We start from the raw sequence: 22,530 nt of genomic DNA, 5'->3' as shown, positions 1-22,530 counted from the left end.
AATGCTCCTAGTACTTTTATGAGATTGATGAATCATGTGCTTAGATCTTTTATAGGATTGTTTGTGGTAGTTTACTTTGATGATATCCTTGTCTACTCTAAGAGTTTAGAAGAGCATATAAAACATCTTAGGACTGTTCTTGATGTCTTGAGGAAAGAAAAGTTATTTGCTAATCTTAAGAAATGCACTTTCTGTACGGATAACTTGGTCTTTTTAGGCTTTGTTGTGAGTGCAGATGGAGTAAAGGTAGATCAAGAGAAGGTGAAAGCAATACAAGAATGGCCGATTCCTAAAACCATAAGTGAAGTGCGAAGCTTCCATGGATTAGCTGGCTTCTACCGACGGTTTGTGAAAGACTTTAGCACCATAGCAGCTCCATTGACTGAGGTGATCAAGAAAGAAGTTGGATTCAAATGGGGAGAAGCACAAGAACTTGCCTTTCAATGCCTAAAAGAGAAGCTTACTAATGCCCCTCTTCTTATACTTCCTGATTTCAATAAAACTTTTGAAATTGAATGTGATGCTTCAGGAATTGGAATTGGTGCTGTTCTTATGCAGGAGAAGAGACCCATAGCATATTTCAGTGAGAAACTTGGAGGAGCAACTCTCAACTATGCTACTTATGACAAGGAACTCTATGCTTTGGTGAGGGCTTTGCAAACATGGCAGCATTACCTATGGCCCAAGGAGTTTGTCATTCACACTGACCATGAGTCTCTCAAGTACCTTAAAGGCCAGAACAAACTCAGCAAAAGGCACGCCAGATGGGTAGAATTCATTGAAACCTTCCCTTATGTGATCAAGTACAAACAAGGTAAGGAAAATATTGTTGCTGATGCACTATCCAGAAGGTATGTTCTCTTGAATACTCTTGATGCTAAGTTGCTAGGATTTGAACAACTTAAAGAAATGTATGCAACTGATTCTGACTTTCAAGAGGCTTATAAATCGTGTGAAAAATATGCTGCTGGACATTACTTTAGGCAAGATGGATTTTTATTCTATGATAATAGATTGTGTGTGCCTAACTGTTCTTTGAGAGATCTATTTGTCAGGGAATCCCATGGAGGAAGCTTAATGGGACATTTTGGTATTGCCAAGACTCTTAAAGTTTTGCAGGATCACTTCTTTTGGCCACACATGAAACGAGATGTTGAGAGAATCTGTGGGAGGTGTGCAACTTGCAAAGCAGCTAAGTCAAAGATTCAATTGTGAAACTTCCAAAGAACTGTGGGATACACTTCAGAAGGTGTATGGAAACAATTCCAACATCAGTAGAGTCTTTGAAGTCAAGAGGGCTATCAATACTCTTAGTCAAGAGGACAGTGATTTTCATAAACATTTTGGGAAGTTCAGATCCTTGTGGGCTGAACTTGAGATGCTCAGGCCAGCAACTATTGATCATGATGTGCTTAATCAAAGGAGAGAGCAAGACAAGCTATTTGCTTTGCTGCTTACCCTCCATCCAAGCTATGGTGATCTCATCAAGCACATCCTAAGGAATAAGGAGCTACCTTCTCTAGATGAGGTATGCTCTGAGATTCACAAGGAGCAAGGCTCAGTTGGTCTCTTTGGAGGAGGAAAGAAAGATCTGGTGCTTGCAAACCAAGCTGATAGAGCAGCAAACGAAAGCTCTTACAAAGCTGAAGACAAGAAGGTGTGGATTTGTGATCATTGCAAGAAGAAAGGCCATGGAAAGGACAAGTGCTAGATACTCCATCCCCATCTCAAGGCACAAAAGTGCAGGACAGGTTACAATGATGCCAAAGCAAACTTCTCTGGTGATATTGGTGAGCCATCTATACAAGGCAGCATGCGCCAGACCAATGAAGCTTGTGAGAACAAAGGGGGAGCTTCCAGGAGTGGCTCAGCCTTAAGGAACACTCAAGATGAGACCATCAGGAGATCTGATATTGAGACTCTCATCAAACTCCTTAAGGATAACTCTGGTAACTTACTTGGTACCTCTTTACATGCCACTGCTTGTGGAACTTCCTTGAATGCGATAACTAAATTTAATTTGGCAAAACCTTTAGTTATAGATTCAGGAGCTAGTCACCACATGATTAGTGATTTAAAATTGATTAAAAACATTGTCCCTGCCTTAGGAAATGTTACAATAGCTAATGGTGAAAGAGTACCAATTAAAGGAGTAGGTGATCTTAGGTTGTTTAACAAAGATTCTAAAGCTTTCTATATGCCTAGCTTCACCTCAAACTTGTTATCAGTTAAAAGAGCTACTAATGACTTGAATTGCAGTGTTACTTTCACTCCTAATGATGTCTACTTTCAGGATATTGAAACTAGTAGGTTGCTTGGCAAAGGTGTCACCAAGGGAGACTTGTACTTGCTTGAAAATACTAACCTTGCTACCGATTTATCCCATGCTTTAAATTATATTTCTGATTTTCCTAAAGATGTATTGTGGCATGCTAGATTAGGACATCCTCAATCTAGAGCTTTAAGCATCATGTTGCCTAGTATTTCCTTTAAGAGTGATTGTGAGGCTTGTATCTTAGGCAAACATTGCAAATCTGTTTTCTCTAGATCAAATACTATTTATGAAAATTGCTTTGACCTGATTCACTCTGATGTATGGACTGCCCCATGTTTATCTAGAGAGCATCATAAGTATTTTGTGACTTTTATAGATGAAAAATCAAAATATACTTGGATCACACTTATGCAATCTAAAGATAGGGTCTTCGAAGCTTTCATAAATTTTCAAAATTATGTATCTAACCATTTCAATGCCAAGATAAAAATTTTGAGATCAGATAATGGAGGAGAATACACAAGCAATGCTTTTAAACAACACTTGGCCAAATATGGGATGATCCATCAAACTAGCTGTCCATACACCCCACAAGAAAATGGAGTAGCTGAGAGGAAAAATAGACATCTCATGGAGGTTGCAAGGAGCATGATGTTCCATACAAGCATGCCCAAAAGCTATTGGGGAGATGCTGTCCTTACTGCCTGCTACTTGATCAATAGGATACCTACCAGGATCCTTCAAGATCAATCTCCATATCAGGTACTGAACAAAACTAAACCATCCATAGAGCATATGCGTGTGTTTGGGTGCTTGTGATTTGTCTTGATTCCAGGAGAACAAAGAGATAAGCTGGCGCATAGAAGCACCAGGGTAGTGTTTATTGGATATTCTCCTCACCAAAAGGGCTACAAATGCTTTGTTCCAGAGACTAGGAGAGTCTTGATATCAAGGGATGTGAAGTTTGTAGAATCTAGAGGCTATTATGATGGAAAGAGTTGGGATGAGCTCAAAGATCTTTCTCAATCAGCTTCAGATAGAGCAAACAACCTTAGGAGAGTAATGGAGAGCCTGGGAATCAGTATGCCTTCTCTACCAAGGGTGGAACCTATCCCTGAAAATGTACCATCTACTGCAACTGATAGTGTTCAGAACACTCATCCTGATCATGAGGGTGGCAGTAGAAATGTTGAGCAGTCTACGCAAACTCAACCTGAAGAGAACTCAGTAGCTCATGATCAAGATGAGATGGCATCAGAATCAGATGCCGAGACTCAAGTAGAGGTGCCAAGTGAAGGAAATGAAGCAGAACCTCAGCAGTTACGACCTTTGAGAAGGAGTACAAGGATCAGGAAACCTTCACACTGGATCAACACAAGAGTTTACTTCAATGCTGAAGCTGTAGCTCACCCAATAAGTGCAGTATGCTCCCTTGCTCAATATCCAGAAGAGCATCAAGTCTTCATCAGTGAATTGGATCAGGAGTACATTCCAAAAACATATGAAGAAGCTATGCAACACAAAGAGTGGAGAGAATCTGTTGGAGATGAGATGGGAGCCATGATCAAGAATGATACATGGTTTGAGACTGAACTTTCAAAAGAAAAGAAAGCAGTGACAAGCCGACTTCTCTACACTATCAAGTATGGAGCCAATGGAAAACCAGAAAGAAAGAAAACAAGACTGGTTGCAGGGGATATACTCAAGTATATGGTGAAGATTATCTAGACACTTTTGCACCAGTGGCCAAGCTTCACACTATAAGAATTCTCTTGTCTCTTGCTGTCAACCTGGAGTGGGATTTATGGCAGATGGATGTGAAGAATGCCTTTCTTCAAGGAGAATTGGAGGATGAAGTCTACATGAGACCACCTCCTGGTCTTGAGAATATGGTGAAGCCAGGAAATGTTCTCAGATTAAAAAAGGCAATTTATGGCTTGAAGCAATCTCCAAGGGCTTGGTACCATAAGTTGAGCACCACTCTCAATGGAAGAGGCTTTGTAAAGTCAGAAGCTGATCACACCCTCTTCACATTAACTAGTAAGCAAGGTATTGTGGTCATCTTAGTCTATGTGGATGACATTATCATCACTGGTAGCAACAAGGAAGGTATTCTCTCAACTAAAACCTTTCTTAAAAATGCATTTGATATCAAAGATTTGGGAGAGTTGAAGTACTTCCTTGGGATTGAGATATGCCGCTCTAAAGAGGGGTTATTCTTATCTAAAAGGAAGTACACACTTGATAGTTTAAATGAGGCAGGAAACCTTGGGAGTAAAAAGGCCAAGACTTCATTAGAAGAAGGATACAAGATGCTAAGAGAGGGAGAGTATGAGTCTACACCATTTGGAGATATCAAGAAGTATAGAAGAATGGTGGGCAAGCTCATCTATCTAACTATCACCAGACCAGATGTGTGCTTTGCTGTGAATCAAGTGAGTCAACACATGGGAGCTCCTAAGATGCATCATTAGAATATGGTGGAGAGGATCTTAAGGTACCTAAGAGAGGCGCCTGGCCAAGGAGTATGGATGGCATGTAACAAGAGTATTGAAGTTGTTGGATATTGTGATGCTGATTGGGCTGGAGACAGAGTTGATAGGAGATCAACTACAGGCTACTGCACCTTCATTGGAGGAAACCTGGTCACATGGAAGAGTAAGAAGCAGAAGCTGGTGTCCTGCTCAAGTGCTGAGGCAGAGTACAGATCAATGAGGAAGCTCACAAGTGAGCTTATATGGATCAAGGGACTTCTAAGGGACTTGGGCATTGAGATCAACACACCAATGACTATGCATTGTGACAACCAGGCAGCAATACACATTGCATCTAACTCAGTCTTTCATGAGAGAACAAAACACATAGAAGTGGACTGCCACAAGGTGAGACAGGCAGTGGAACAGCAAGTGATTCTTCCATGCTACACATGAAGTGAAGATAAACTAGCTGACATATTCACCAAGGCAGCTAGCAGCAAGGTTTGTGAGTTCATTCATCCTAAGCTTGGACTCATAGACCTCTCTTGTCACTGATCCTCTTGCCATGAAGTGTTCTACTCTTTTTCCTTTGCTTGGTTTTTATCCCAAGTGGTTTTTCCAAGTAAAGGTTTTAATGAGGGAATGCTTCATGGTTTCCAAGCTTGACCAAGTCCCTATGGTCAAGCTTGAGGGGGAGTGTTGACATGAAGAGAATAAAGAGCAAGAGTAAAGACATGAAGAACATGATTGATCATGGACAGGAGATCATGGACAGGAGATCATGGACAGAAAATCATGGACAGAAAATCATGGACAGGAAATCATGGACAAGAAATCATGGACATGAAATCATGGACAGGAAATCATTGACAGGAAAACTGAAGCAAGGAAATGTGTGAGACTGATTTAAATATCTTGCCTGAAGTCTTGGACGAATTTAAACAAGTGGAGGCAACTGGATAGATCTGTTGGAGTGTAGAAACAAGCCAAAGTCACATGATATGCTAAGGAAGGAAGAGAGAAGAGAGTTGTCACTATCCGAAAGTGACTTTCCCAAATCTGGTCTTCATTAGTTTATTCATCTCCATTTGTTTATTCATTCTCATTGTCTTATTCTCCTTGCTAGATCTATTTATGTAACTATTGTAGACACTAAATCAATCTAAGAAAAAATGTTCCTCAAATATTCTTGTTTCTCTCTCTTGGATTTTCTCACATATCTCTCTTAGTTCTTCACCAAAATCTCTCAAATAATTCTCATAAACTCTCACTAATTCTCATAAATTTTCAAATGGGCCACCCACGCCCGCTCATTCGGCATGTGGGCTCTATACCGTTCCAAAAGTCGGTTTGTTAATTTTTTTCGAAGGTTCGAAATCATTATTTATTGACTAAACAATCAGTACATGACATTTTTCCTGTGCTTTGGCCTCACTCACACGGTATCGCGAATCATTTCCCGGCAGGTCACTCATCCTTCAACTACTTCAGCTCAAGCACGCTTAACTTTGGAGTTTTAAATGGATGTGTGACGGAAAAGGTAAGTCAACTTTGGTGAAATAGATAGCCAAATCAATCCTCTTAAACCTTTCAATATATCACAACTTGGAATGTTACAATTCACCCCTCTCAAAGAACGCAACATCCTCGGTGCCCCACACGATAGGTCTCAAGACGCCTCTCGGGTCAGAACCGAGATGGCTAACATGGCTCTGATACCACTTATAACACCCCAACCACCCACGGCTAAAGGGCCACCCACACCCGCTCACTCGAACCGTGGATCCCATCCCGTTTCAACGGTCGGTTCGATAATTTTTCCGAAAGCTTAAAATCATTGTTTACTGACCCTGCAATCACCACATGACCTTTTCCCGTGCTTTGGCCTCACTCACACGGTATCGCGAATCACTTCCTGACAGGTCACCCATCCTTCCATTACTCCAGCTCAAGCATGGTTAATTCTAAAATTTTAAACGGATGTGTGACGAAAAAGGTAAGTTTACTTTGGTGACATAAGTATCCAAATCAAACCTCTTAAACTTTTTCATATATTAACCTCTTCAACTTTTTCATATATCACAACTCGGGATATTATAATAACCAAAATGCTTTTTTAAAAAGTTTCGGTTACAAAAGAAACATGAAAAGAAATAGATTAATTGTTAATAAAACCAGCAATAGGTACATAGAGAAATAGAAAGAGGTGGTGTTGGATAGAAGACATTGATCGAAAGGATTGAGTGAAGAGATCAATTTTATCAAACAAAACCCTAAGCCCGTTTCTATCGTTACTCTGGATGGGAACAACAAAACAATCATATGAATAAAAACTTCAGAATTACATGATATGATTAACATGACAATTAATTATTATGAATAATAAATATTTGATGAAAATTTTTGTATACTTCCTTTTTTTTTAATTTTATATTATTAAAACAAATTAAAAATCACATTAATCATATAATAAGAAAATTTAGATTTTTTCTTATATGTTATGTTTTGAATTTTTTTTTTAAACAGCTATAAATTTCTAAAAAAATTAAGTCACACATTGAAACATTAAAACTTTTATGATAAATGGTTTAACTTTTTTCGTTATAACAAGATATAAATGATCATAAAATCATATAAATACGAAGTCTCATTAACAGATATTCATATTAAATATATATATATATATATATATATTAATATCGTTTAAATTAAACTATATACCACATAAAATACATAAATATGTTATTTTGGAATTTGCTTTGAAAAAGCATCGTGAGCTTAATATTTTAAATTTTGAAATTTGCATTGGAAAAATATCACATTAAATTTTTTGTGATTAATTGGTTTAATTTTTTTTTGTAACAGTAAATATAAAAATGTTAATAAAATCATATGAGTGTAAAGTATCAATAATAAATACTTACTAGATTCAAACCGGCGCTAAAGCATGGAATAATTTTTATTTTAAAGTTGAAAATGCTAATGATATGCACAAAAATAGAATGATCATTTGCTGATATGAAACTAAAAATTTTAGAGATGAATTAGTAAATGATGTTAATAAAAAGTTCTTTAAATAAATAACAAAAAGTGTGTTTTTGTCTTGTTTTTCCCACAGTTCCATTTTCTCACACCAACATTTTCAGTAAACACCATTTTCTCATATGCTACAATTACCGTCACTGTTAAAATCATCAGATCAAGGGATTAGATTTGAAATGCATATGGCTTCAGTTTTCCTCCGTCAATTTAATTAGTTTTTGTTGGAGAGAAAGAGAACTCAGAATGATGAGAACACACCTTATCTTGGAGAGCCTGAACACAACAACGAACTTATAAAACTCAAAGATTTAACTAAATCTGAGGATTATATTTTTTGTAAGATATTGGAGAACAGTTTGTAGCTTCCATATATGATATTTAAAAGACCTGAAAAGAAGAAAGTTTGAAAGTTAAAAATCGGCGTAAGAACAATGGTGAATCTACTTTGTATAGAGAATGTTATAATGGTGAGTCTGGAAATACTGGGATAAATAAAAATAGGCGTAAGAATAATGGTGAGTCTACTTTGTATAGAGAATGTTATAATGGTGAGTCTGGAAATACTGGGACAAATAATTTTTTTAGTTGATTAAGGTTTCTTGCAGGTTCAGTTCATTAACAGAAGAGAAGGAAGTAAACAACCATTTACGTCCAATTATATTTAGTAGTCAAGCCATCTAACAATAATAAAAGGAGAAATCCTCACCATTTAACCTGTCCACGTAGGCAGATTAAATCAACCAATGAGGAAGTTTAATTTTGCGATATCACCATAGCTGATATAAAATGAACTTTCATGTGGGTTGTATTACAATTATTGTTCGGCCCACTCTAGCCCATGTTAAGTAACCATGTTCCCGACTTATCCACTTCATCTTTTTTTTTTAATTCTGATTTTTTTTCCTTACGTTACTTTCTCAATTTATCATGATCATCAATTTATTCTTAAATGTTTCGTTCCATCTCCCCTTAATCCTTCTCTACAGTTCTATATCTAAACCTAAATCAAACTCTACTCTGAAAAGCTACAGCCATGGCCATGAAATCCACCGGAAAAAAAAATCTATGCCATATAGCTCTCATGTCTTTATCGATGGCTTCTCCCGTTCTTCCACTATCTGCATCTCTGATTGTCATCGTCAAGATCGTAACTTCTGGATGATGATTCATTCCTCAGGTATTCCTACTTCAGTACATATGCGATGCCTGACTTACATGATGTTTCTCACCACAAATACATGCGCATGATGACTCTTAAAGGTTCTAAATCCATCATCACAACTCCTCACACCGTCTTCTTCGACGACATGTTTGCCAGAATCCTAAACCAGATGCTTATTGGTCTTCAACTACTCTTCATCGACGAGAAGGTAAGGCCTGCTATTCTGAATCCTTTATTTTTCTTGCTCTGAAATTCCAATATTAATGTATTATAAGGTTTGGGTTTAAAAAGACAGAATTTGCATGCTAACGGACGAATGCTAATTCTAACTGTGATTTCATTATTAGTTTCAGGATCTGCTATTAACGACCAGCTACACACATTTTTGTGACAATTTTGAGGATAACAAAGATGCAGTGGTGAAATGACAACAATTTAATTGGTCAGTTCGGTATGGGGTTATATTCATCATTCTCATTTTTATTGTTCTCCAGGGAGATTGATTTACAGTATATGATGTTGAGTTAATTGGTCAGTTCGGTATGAGTCTTTTTTGTGGAATTGATACGAAAGTTTTAGCCTTTATGGCTATTGATATTTGATCTGTTTGAGGAGAAGTTGTTTGGTTTAGTTCTGTATATGATAGGTAATGATGATGCTTTTGTTAAAAGGTTCAAGCTTTCTTCTTTGTGTTTGGTTTCTTTAGGAAGCAAGATGATTACGAGGTAGTGAGGAAAGTGGGTAGAGGCAAATACAGTGAGGTTTTAGAGGGGATTAACATGAACAGCAACGAGAAGTGTGTTATCAAGATCCTTAAGCCTGTCAAGAAGAAGAAGGTTAGTGTCTTACATTACTTAAAGTTAGATAGGTTCTTTTGTGAATTGTTATTTATGTGATCAGCCTCTTCGTGGGTTATCAAGATCTGGTTCTTTCTGATAACTACAATACTCATTTGTTCAGCTGCTAAATCTTTTTATTTTAATCTATGCTCAAGCTTTCACATGTTCAAACCTGATTCTTAATCTTGATTTGATTTATTACCAAGTTTGACTGAATCGTTCATAATCTTGGTTTCATTCCACAGATTCAGATCTTATGTATTTTTAAGGCTGACACTGTCTTCTTGCTCTTACAGCTGTACTTGCAGCTGAGTTTCTTTTCCTGTGAACCCTTAACCACTCCTCTGCAAATGGCTGCCTCCGATGGAATTTCCGCTGAACTTGCTGCTCAGCACACAACCTTTAACGATCTCGGCCTTGGTCGGCCCTCTCAGGTAATCACCTTTACCTTATCTCCATGGTTTGAACAGTTATTTGAACCTAAAAATCATCTTCATCATATCTCCCGACCGTTGTCATTATGTATGTGTCACTATGGGGCGCCGCTGTCACAACTTTTAGGGAGCATATGAGCTTATATGATATTACACACTCTGTCATGGTGGACACCATGGTTAGTTCCAAGTTATAGTTTGACTTGAACATTTACACCAGCCAAGCTTTCATCAACATGTATGTCGCAAGTCTCACTCAAAAATACATGACCAATCATTTAAGTAAAAATGTATAACATATGGTTCCATGCTATATTTTGTTTTTCAACCTTCATGTCAGTCCATATTGCAATTTATATTAACATGGGTCTGCTAACTATCTATATGGTCATTGACATTAAATATATTTTTTCGTAATAATTTTACAAAAAAATAATGTGTCATCCTCATTTTGGGAGGTGCAGCTGCTGAGGATTTCCCACATGTCGAGACAATGGGAGAGATTCAAAAGCAAGAACTTGTGTCAATTGGGGGATCTTTGCACGCACCTTTCCAAGTCCACCGACCAGGTTACTATAACTCTATTCTGCCATTTTTTGCGAGAACTATATCATTTTATGAAGTACCTATTGACATCTCCTCAATTGCCTTTGTGAAGATCCATGAAGCTGACGAAAATCCCTAAGAAAGGTGCAGCCTCTGGCCCTAGAGGCGTCCGTCTCCGCTCACAGTCAACTCATCTTACATTTCCTTAAGCATTATCGACACTGTCATTAACAAAAAAAAAATTAACGTATGATAGACTAATTGGCGGTGGAGTGTAAGAGCTCCCAAGATGCTTCAAAGAACTTGCTGGCAAGCAGTGCCTCTTTTAGATTCGAGTGACACCCTACAATTTCACTCCCCAGTCCCCACTACCGGACCTTCACAGTGTCTACTGGAGATGTGGATGTGAAGACCATTCAGGGGTAAGCTAAGCTTTGTTTTTTTTTTAATATAAATTGTAAGCTAAGCTTTGTTGAGATCTGTGTTTAAAAAGGCGAGCGCCTTTTGCGCCAAGGGGCAAGGCGAACTAAGGCGACAGCCCTACCGCCATGGACCTCCAAGGCGAGGGTATGTTCCGTAAGGCGCTCGCCAAGTGCGCATTGGTCATAAGGCGGTGCCTTAAAAGGCAACACAAAGGCACGCCATGGAGACGATGACGTTAACCGATACTAAACCACGTAGAAACCCTAACATAATAAATGGACCAACCTTTAACCAAACTTAAAACCAAACGTCTAAAAACTTATCAAAACCGTAGCTTGCTCTTTTAGAAAAGCAAAGTTAAAAACTTAACAAAACATGGATCTCATGGACTGTGTTTTGCATAAGGTTAGTATGTACTATCTTCTCTAATCTCAAGGGGCTTTCTTGTGATAAAAACTATTTAATAAAAGATAAAATCATCACGTGAATGAAATTTGTATATTACGCACGGATACATAACAAGACATAACTAACGTATTCTTCAAGTGGGTCTTCAAGGCGAGCGCTTTCTTGCGCCATGGCGCAAGGCGTAAGGCACACACCTCATCGCCTTGGATCGCCATGCACCATTTAAAACACAGTTTGAGATAATAACCTGGATGGAGGTGATCTAGAAAAAAAACTTCATGTTCGTATCAGGGTGAAAGTAACAACAGAGCTCCACAAGTGGTAAGCCAAAGTGAGCAACCACCTGCTTCTGCAAGCGATCCGATAGATGCGGCTACAAAAGTGATGGCAGTGGATCAACAACACCACCCAGCTTTGGAGGCCAAGAGAAGAGTTGCAAACGCTACCTTGAGTGATAGTTGGAAGTGTAGTAAGCCGTAGTTCCCACTAAGATTTATGTTCGTGTATTACAAACTGAACATTAACTATTTCCCTTTTGTTTTTAATTTCCATGTTTGGTTTTTTGTTTTTAAATTTGTTGCAACCAAGCTCCAACTTGGCAGCAATTTATATTCATTTTTAATAAAGGACCCTGGATGGCTGTTTCCACATAAACAATCAACTAATATAATTCAAGCATGAATACATTAAGGTTGTACGTAATTGGACACACTTCGACTTCATACAACGCAGAAAACCAGAATCTCATAAGTGTTTCCGAACCCCATTCTGCATGGCAAGCTAAAACAGAATCGAATGAGCCTTTGGAGACTGGAGATAGACCACACTCTTGCACTCCAGTAATTGCTCCCAGTTATCAAGGTATTTTCTACCATTCGAATTGATCTGCATAAATTAATGACACAATTTGATCAAATAAGTCACATATCTTAAATATTATACATTAGTTTACAAATATATATATATATATGACTATTGATTATTTGTTGATTTTTCTATTGAAACTATGAGTTGTGCATAAGTTTGGATCAATAGTGATTAATAACATATTTTCATGAGAATCCAACAAATATGTCAGATAAATAAGTATTTAGATTACAGTTTTAATTAACTTTTATTGATCTGCATCTACATCATCCTCTATATAGTATAATCAAAAGATAACCACTTTAAATTTAAATTTCAAGCATTTTAAATTCGTTATAAAATATATTTTTTTATAAATTAACCATAATTTATGTATTTTATATATTATATGTAAATATATTTTTCCGAATACGGGCGTAGCCCGGGAAACCCCTAGTTATAACATAAGAGAAGATAAACTGATTTATAAGCAGGCATGTCAGCTCAGTAAATATTTATGAAGTGGATATTTAACAAACGGTTTTGTGTTCGGTCAGTTTAGAATAATTACATCGGTTATCATTTTGGTTTATTTTAATACGTAGGTCCAAAACATCCTACTATATAAAAGAGACTAAATCTCACTTTTCTAAACCCTGCTACATGGGCAAAATATTGTGAACCAACCAAGATGCCATGTCATCCGGACTGGTTTGAGTTAAAAAAAAAACTATTTTCAGAGCCCATTCGACCCATCTCGAAGCCCATTCCCGAGCCACTCTTTCATAAGCATAATTCCGTGTTCTAAACATCTCGTGTTAAATTTTTAAAACACTCATATCTTAAAAATAGTTTAGAAAATATCTTTATATAAATGTTTTTTCTTGAATAATATTTAATAATATATTTTTGTATCTTTTTAACTTTTATAATAAAAATATTGTTTTCAAATAGCAACAAAATATATATAAGAATTATCTTATTTTAAAATTTTTTGATAATTTTATTATATTATTTTAGAATCAATTATTTAATATTAATGTAACATATAAATTTTATAAATTTTATATGATTAAAATAAAATTCGTTTTTAATTATATATAAAATTCATTAAGGGTATTGTATTAATTAACATATTAGCGAATCAGTTAGAAATCAATAATAAATCAATAACCAGTCTAAAAGCTAAAACCTAATAAAATATGACAAATAAGAAAAACTAACTAAATTTTAATATAAAATAGAAATTTAATATTACTAAAATAAAATTCATTTTTAATATATATATATATATAATATTAATTAAGGGTATTTTTAAAATTAGTAAATTAGTGACTTAGCTAAAAATAAATAATAAATCAATGATTTAACTAAAACCTAATAAAAACATGACAAATAAGCAAATTTACTAAAATTATGGATAATATAAAATATAATTGATTCTTTAATACAAAATTAAAATAAGAGTTTTGTTAAATAAAACATAAGTTTGCTGTATTTATGTTACAAAAAAAAAATAATCATTAATAGTGTCGTAGGAATAAGGTCTTTCCCATTAGCGAATAAAATTGAAGCAACAAGCTCAACGTATAGATGAGATTATGGAGATTGATATGGGAGTTGAGGTAACGGACACAACTGTTCCTCCGCAAAGAAACGTTCCTGCTAGACATCCTGGATAAATGAAAGAGACAAATCTGGACTTGGCTTTGTGTAAATGGATGGTGACTTTCCAATGCTGTTTGGAGCAAAGGCCGATATACACGCACCAAATCACCACTGCAAGCGGAAGTTGAAGGTTTGATATGGGCAATGTAAGTGATACTGAAGTTTGGACACAGAGATATGGTCTTTCAATCGACTGTGAACAACTGGTTATACTCGTTCAAAAGAAGGAAGATTGGCATGCGTTGGACTCGGAGCTCGACGAAATACAGGCTGTATCCAAAGAATTTTCTGAACTTTCTATTGCTTATATTCCTAGATCTTTAAAATTTCGTACGAATAGCCTAGCAAAAAGTGTCCGATCACGCGCATCTCAATCAGCTTTTGTAAACCCTTTTGCACCAAGTTGGCTAGCCCCACAAGCTAGCATGAGGGTGCCAAAAAAAAAGAATAAAATTAAAAGTGAAACTAAATATCCCAATGAACAAATTTATCAGAAGTCCATATTTATTGGGATGTCTATATTGGACAAACAATTTTTTCTTAGACAATTATAGAATATAGTCACGAAAATCAATCCTAAAATATATAATTTGAAAAAACCATTTAAACAAACCATCAATATTACACCAAATAATAATATAAAGACCAACTATATTCTCTTCATATATAATGTGTTGTAGTAAGATTCAAAAAAATTAACTTACTTTACAATAAGGAAAAATTAGATTTTTATTTCCAAATTTACAGTAAAAGACATAACATTTTATAAAACTAAACAATTGACATAATAGTACAAAAATATAAAAAAAATTAAAATACTATCCGCGCGTAGCGCGGAGAAGGACCTAGTTATATGTAAAAGTAACGCGTGATTTTTAAGTGATGACTTATTGAATAGGTCCAATTAAAAGATAGATATGAAAATATAATGTATATCTATGTTATTAATATCATTGAAATTTAATCATATACCCTATAAAATAAATAAAATGATTGTTTGATTTATTTACCAAAAACGTTATTGTAAATAAACAAAAGTATTGTTTTGATTTATGTACTTCATCTAATTTAATTATATATATAATACGTAAATTAATACAAAATAAATAATAATATATAAAATGTATTTCAATACATATTGTTCATCTCGTGCAAGACGCATATATCTTAAGCTAGTCTCTTGTTTAATAGCGGCCATGGATACAAGCAAAGGAAGCATGTACTTCTAGCCTTTCATAAAATATGAAATATGTCGGCCTTCTTTTTAACAAAATCTATGGTAGAGTAATTTGTTTATAGTTACGAATAGTGTGTTTGAGGTGTTGGGTTCAAGTACAACCAACTACTATTTCTAATTTTTTATATGTAAGTAGCCCAAAAAAATTTTTTTTGCTTCCAGCCTGTTCTTGTTACATTGTCAAACCAATAATCTAACCAACTATTCACCATCCACTCATGGCAGATTACTACCTAGTGTAAATTAATATCCAACCAAATTATGATAAGTGAGATTTGCACAGAACTCTTTCCACTTTGCTCTAATTTAAACACAGTGACTTCCATTTTTTTTTCTCCCAGTCACATACAAAATTAGGAATCTTAAAACATAATAAGAACCAAAGTTCACATCCTAACCATACGGAATAAATATTTCAGATATGCATATCAGACCAAGCCTGAAGCCTAAGCCGGCCTTGAACATATATGAGAAATATCTCACGTGCACCTGATCTTGAACAAATTCTTGTATATATGCAATTTAGATCATGTTTATATAGACTTTACAACAACAAACTTTGAAAAAGTTCACATTAGAGCATCTCCAACTTCACTTTATTTTTCACTCTAAAATAAAGTTTAGAGTAAAAGCGCTCTAGTGGTACTTTATTTTTCACTCAATAATAGAGTAAAAATGAGTTTACTCTATATATTAAGTACGTTATCTTTTTGTTCATCACTCTATTTTTTACTCTAAAATAAAATATCATTATAGTATAACTCAACTTTATTATAAAATTAATCTTTTTTAGAATGAAAAATAGAGTGCACCATTGGAAATAGTCTTAGTCCCTTAAACAAATAATAGTATGGATTGCCGTTATTCTTTGGTATTCTTCATTTACGCAAAAGGTCTCAAGTTCTTTTTTTTAATATATAAACAGTGAATCGGAACAAGACATCTGGCTAGTCATCGAACAAACAGTGAATCTCACAAATAAATTAGGCTTATCACTAATACACAAGGAGAAAAAAGAATAAATACAGCAGGAGGGAAAAAACCTAAGGTTCGAGGACCCGTTACCGGTTCCGTCATCACCAGAAGTCTGCGGCCAACAAAGCCGACCAAATCGAAATTTAGTCGACCACTGCAAAGATACTTTTTCTCAAACCAGCACCGACACACAGCTGCTCGATCCACACGACACTCTCTTTCTCTTACCGACTATCAAGAACTGGAAATTGAAACATACCAACTAGTTAAGGGGAACCACCATCCTCAACAAGTCTGTCTATCTTGCCAGACGCTGACCAGTACGGAGATACGGAGAGGTCGTATTCAACACACTAACCCGAGACTTGATCTTGAACTATAGATAGGGGAGGGGATAGATAACCTGAAGGCTTCCTAGAACCGAAACGGAGACGCTTTGGCCAAACGAAGCCATAAAACGGGCTCAGATGGAGATGTCTAAAAACACGCTGAGACGATCACCTGCAAGCCATTGATGGACTCCAGCTTGACGAGAAGATCGAAGACCCACCAAGCACTGGGATAGCTGGAGACCAAACGCGCCGTCACAGAGAGGGAAATGGACCTGCATAGACCACCTGAAGGTCCAACCATCTCACACGCATCACCTCTAAAAATTAGAGGATGAATCAAAAGGCTAGGCTGAAGCAACAACCGGTGACAGGACGGAGTTGCAGATACGATGAAGAACCGGCTCGAAAAACCCAAAACAAAAGGTGCACAGTTCCGAGAAGGGCTCTCTGCTGCTTAAACCGAAGGATAGAGGAGACAAAGATCGAAGAACACCACCGGATCTCCAACGCCTGAGCATAGACAACTCCACGCGTCAAGAGAGCCGAAGGTCTTCACGCGCCATCGAGGAAACCTGCATCGGACACCGCAAGAGAAGAGACCACCGCTGCACGTCTAGAAGTCGAGGACCTCTGAGGCACATCTTGAAAGGGGTTGAAACCGTGTCCAAAGCCGAGACACCAAGGCAACAAACTAACAGAGACAACAGCCTCTCCATAATGACGAAAGGACAGATCCATGTCAGGTGTGACTCTTCCAAAGCCCACGCGCCACTAACTCGCGGAAGTAAACGATAAAGCAAGACAGATCTGGGAAAAAAACGCTCCAGATCATGAAAATGGTTGAAGTATATGATTATGTATTATGTCATCTTTCCTCGCTTGACTTTGATGGTTTGGTTTAAGCGTGTGTGATTAGCTTCTAAAATTACAATCACCATAACTGCAAAACTTGAACAGATCAATAATAAAGAAAAACTGAACTGATCCATGAACAAAAACTGAATCAAAATTTAAACAATTAAAACAAAATGTTCGACATTGATGAAAAAAAAATACTCATGTGAATGTACGGATCAAGATTTAATTCATAGATATAATAAAATATTTAATCTATTTGATCTGCATTTATCCATTTATTTAATTTGCATTTATCCCATTTGATCTATATAACCTACATTATCTTATATAACCTACAGTATCTGAATAATCTACACGATCTGTACTATTTGAACAGCCTTTATGATTTTAAACATATTTTTTTTAAAAAGTCAACGTTTTCAAGACAAGTGAATAAAAGATTGTCACGTCACCAAGATATATTTGCCATTTCAAGACAAGTGAATAAATAATGTAAACCCAACTAACGAATCTTTTGACAATCCTGAGCACGCCATCTTTGAATATAAACATAACCACTAAAGTTGATTGAGTCATTTTTATCCAAGTGTATATATGAACAAAGTTTATTCATTGACAAAAAAAAAACACAATAGACATTCATTCATTTCCACCTTGAAGCCTGTTTGTTTGTTTTCTCTCCTTTTTTTTTGATCAAGTTTGTTTTCTCTCTTGTAATGCTGCAGGGATGGGAGTTTTAAAATCAGCGCCTGTGATTTCTTACATTTCGTTTTTAGCCCTATATTTTTCTTTCTACACAGTAGCATTAACTTCTTCAAACTCCTTACAAGATGACTTCATCAATTGTCTCCACCAAAACACAAATGTCGATTTTCCACTCGAGAAAGCATTCTTCAGTCCTGAAAGGAACGCCTCGATGTTCATTGAAGTCCTTAACTCGACAGCTCAAAATCAACGATACTTGACCAAATCAATGCCTAAACCGGGTTTCATATTCAAACCAGTTCACGAGACACACGTCCAAGCTTCCATCATATGTTCCAAGAAACTGGGAATTCATCTCCGTGTTAGGAGCGGCGGTCACGATTATGAAGGCGTCTCTTATGTTTCACAGATAGAAATACCGTTTATAATTATTGATCTGTCGAAACTGAGACAGATCAACGTTGATATTGAAGACAATAGTGTTTGGGTTGAAGCTGGTGCTACGACTGGTGAGCTTTACTACAGGTAAGTCTAGTTCTGTACTAAGCACCAGTTTTATTTTTTAATGAAAATTGGAAATATAAACAAAAAATTCAGCATGTTTATCTTTATAGGATAATATCTTTTTGTTTCATTTTTACCTTTATTTTTCTTTATATTTATCAAACTTAATGAAATACATAATTTTATAAACCCAAAAATTATGAAAAATAGGAACAATAGAAAAATACTGAGATAAAATCAATGTAGTATTTTTATTTTCTCTGAGTTCTAAAACTTGTTAAATAAAAATTTTAAATTTTGTTCTAATAATATATATACTATTATTTATGAAGTGATTTAGCTTATTTCTCATGATTTCCATGATTTTAGGTAATTTTACTTATTTATCATGTTTTAATTAGGTTTAAGCTGAGTCATTAATTTATTAATAGTTTTTAGTTGAGTTCATAATTTAATAATTTAAATAATATAACTATAAAATATGTAATTAGATATATAATTATTTTGATTTTGCTTATTTGTCATGATTTCCATGATTTTAGTAAATTTTGCTGATTTGTCATGTTTTTTATTAGGTTTTAGCTTAGTCGTTGATTTATTAATAATTTTTAGTTGAATCACTAATTAAAAAAATTATCCGTAATGAATTTTATATCTAATAAAAAACGAATTTTGATTTAATAATATTTAAATCTATATGTTATATTAAAATTCTTATTTTCTTATTTGTCATATTTTATTAGGTTTAAAGCTTTTATATAGAGGTCATTGATTTATTAATAGTTTTTAACTGAGTATTTATTAATTTTCACAAAACCTGTAATGAATTTTTTATATAACAAAACACGAATTTTATTTTAATAATATTAAATTTATATGCTATATAAAATAATTAATTATAAACTAATATAATAAAATTGTGAAAATATATTTAAAAATTAAGAGAATTCTTATATATATATATATATAATGTGTTGCTATCTGAAAACAATATTTTATTATAAAGTTAAAAAATTAAGATATAAAAAAATTTATAATTAAATATTAGTCAAACAAAAATATTTATATAAGTACATAGTTTGATGAACGTTTTTTGACATTTATAAATAATTTGATGTTTGATTTAACTATTTAAAATCATAAATAATATCTAAACTTGTAACTGAGTTCAAAACAAATTTTCTTGCTTTTACTTTAAACCAGTTTAAATTTAATTCGTGAAACACTATAGCTTCAGTTGGTGACACTAGAAGAATGAAAAAAATGAACAAAATAAAATTTCATTCAAGGAATTGAAAAAATAAAAAAAAAATATGAATTTTTGTTCAGTTTGTTCCTTATCAAAATTGCATTGGGAAATCTTTTCTTATAAATTCATTCCTCCATGAAAAATTAGAAGAAAAAAGTGGGATCTACCTTTCAATAATTTGACTAAAATTTTAATATAACTGTTATAAATTTTGAGGAACAAATAATTCACCATAATTTTTTTCTTCAACATGTTCACCGGTTAGAGTTTTCTTATGCCGATTTTTAGATAGATAAAACATAAAATAATAAGTATTCGTAAGATGATTATGTCCGCATGGGCGGACAAGACACCTAGTTAAATTTTATATTCTACTGTACAAACTGAATTCCGCGTTTGTTAGGCAATAAACTTTTACTAGAATAAATTGAATTCCATGTTTTGTTAGTCAATCTACTTTTATTAGAATAAGTAGTCTACAAATTTCAAAATTTGTTAATTTTTTTTGTTATATGCTGCTTATTCAACTCTTAATCTAACCATTAAACTGTATAGGAATATGCAATCTACAGACAATTCAATGTTTTAAGATTAGTAGAATTTAATTTTTAGCTCATTGTTTTATTTTACACCAGAGTAAAATCTGTAATCTACGGATAACCATTATCAAATCTCCAAAAATATGGAAGTATAGTTACCAAATATTTTGAAAATATATACTAAAATATTGTGCTATTTCGATATTACATTGATAAACTAAAGGTTTGATTTCAGATCTGAATTTTTAAAAATCTAGAAGAAAATAAGAGTAAAAAATATAAAACTCAAACATAATTATGTTAATTTAATCCTTTTTGGAAGAGTTATTTACTTATTTTGACGTTTTCTAAATACTTAAAACCCATATGTTTGACTTCACAATATGCAATGACAAAACGTAACCAGATAACTGTACACAAGAAAACACAATTTGACTATTGAACATTTGGTATGTTAACTGTAGAATTTCAGAGAAGAGCAAGACTCATGGATGCCCTGCTGGTATATACCCGAGCTTAGGCATAGGTGGGCATATAACAGGCGGTGCATACGGTTCCTTGATGAGAAAGTATGGTCTTGCTGCAGATAACGTTCTAGACGCAAAGCTTGTCGATGTTAATGGCAAATTACTAGACAGAACCGCGATGGGAGAGGATACTTTTTGGGCGATTAGAGGAGGCGCAGGAGGGAGTTTCGGGATAATATTGTCATGGAAGATCAAGCTTGTTCCTGTTCCTAAAACCCTAACTGTCTTCACGGTCACCAAAACATTAGACCAAGACGCAGGATTCAAGATTCTTTCAAAGTGGCAACAAGTTGCGGACAAGCTCGTTGAAGAGCTCTTCTTACGCGTGTTCTTCACCATAGCTGGAAACAATGAAAACAGAACTGTGGCCATGTCATACATAGGTCAGTTTCTTGGCGAGAAAGGCAACTTGATGGAGGTAATGAGCAAGGGTTTTCCAGAACTAGGGCTAACTCTGGAGGATTGTATAGAAATGAACTGGATTGAATCCATCATGTACAGCTCTGGATTCTCAACTACCACTCCTCCTCCTCCTGAGGTTTTGCTTCAAGCAAAGTCACCTCTTGGAGAAGTTTACTTCAAAGCCAAATCAGACTTCGCTAAAGAACCGATTCCTGTTTTAGGTCTTAAAGGGATGATCAAGAAGATTCTTGAAGAAGAAGCTGCAGTAATGATATGGACTCCATACGGTGGAATGATGGATAAAATCCCTGAATCTGAGATCCCGTTTCCGCATAGAAGCGGAACCAGCTTCATGATTCTGTATTATAGGAGCTGGTCAGACACCGAGAAGAGACCAGACATGCGTATCAAATGGATCAGGGAGTTGTACAATTACATGACGCCTTATGTCTCAAGCAATCCAAGACAAGCATATGTGAACTACAGAGATCTAGACCTGGGACAGAACAACAACTTAAAGACAAGCCTCAAACAAGCTCAAGTCTGGGGAGCAAAGTACTTCAAAGACAATTTCAATAGGTTGGTGAAGATTAAAACAAAGGTTGATCCAGAGAACTTCTTTCGACACGAACAAAGCATCCCACCTCTTTACTGAAGCTAAGAAGATGATTTTTAAACAAAATTCAAATAAGTATCATCATACAATAAACTCGAATATATCGAACAATGCTTCTCTTTGTTTGGTAAATTGTTAAATCGAACAATCCTTTTTTTGGTTAACTGTTAAATCGAACAATGCTTCTTTTTTTTTTGGTAAATGACTATATGTTAATCGAACAATGCTTCTTCTTCTTTTTCTTCATTTCTTTCTTTCTTTCTTTCTTTACAATCTTGAATAGATATGATGGATGTACCTTAAAATTCAAAACAGAGATTTTTTATACGTCACCAAAGTGATCTCAACCCAACTTTATGTTTTCTTGTTTGGAGGATCTTTGTTATCCCCAAACTAGTCGTTATATGGGAATTAAACTAATAATAATTCTTGGTGCGACAAAATAACTACATTGAATCATGAAGAT

General features: G+C 34.9%; 1 protein-coding gene and 1 long non-coding RNA gene across 4 annotated transcripts; both read left to right on the top strand.

Annotated features, from left to right (window-relative positions):
- Positions 1-8,752: 8,752 nt before the first annotated feature.
- On the top strand, positions 8,753-12,133 carry LOC125577919. Of its 3 annotated transcripts, XR_007316301.1 has the most exons (9): positions 8,753-8,971; positions 9,055-9,164; positions 9,304-9,398; positions 9,663-9,792; positions 10,092-10,229; positions 10,694-10,798; positions 10,888-10,919; positions 11,032-11,197; positions 11,898-12,133. It is a non-coding gene; the product is annotated as an uncharacterized LOC125577919 (long non-coding RNA). The 3 variants fall into 3 exon arrangements; XR_007316299.1 differs by having other exon boundaries at positions 11,032-12,133; XR_007316300.1 differs by having other exon boundaries at positions 9,304-9,407; positions 11,032-12,133.
- A 5,982-nt stretch (positions 12,134-18,115) lies between these two features.
- LOC125577918 (berberine bridge enzyme-like 25) lies at positions 18,116-22,228 on the top strand. The gene is made up of 2 exons (XM_048740045.1): positions 18,116-18,752; positions 20,984-22,228. Exons 1-2 carry the CDS (start codon positions 18,250-18,252, stop codon positions 22,101-22,103), a joined length of 1,623 nt encoding a protein of 540 aa, XP_048596002.1. The 5' UTR covers positions 18,116-18,249; the 3' UTR covers positions 22,104-22,228.
- The last annotated feature ends 302 nt before the right edge of the window (positions 22,229-22,530 follow it).

Source organism: Brassica napus, chromosome A9 (assembly GCF_020379485.1).
Source record: "Brassica napus cultivar Da-Ae chromosome A9, Da-Ae, whole genome shotgun sequence".
Classification (NCBI taxonomy): domain Eukaryota; kingdom Viridiplantae; phylum Streptophyta; class Magnoliopsida; order Brassicales; family Brassicaceae; genus Brassica; species Brassica napus.
Note: the sequence above shows the minus strand (reverse complement) of the source record. Positions and strands in the feature narration are given on the sequence as shown.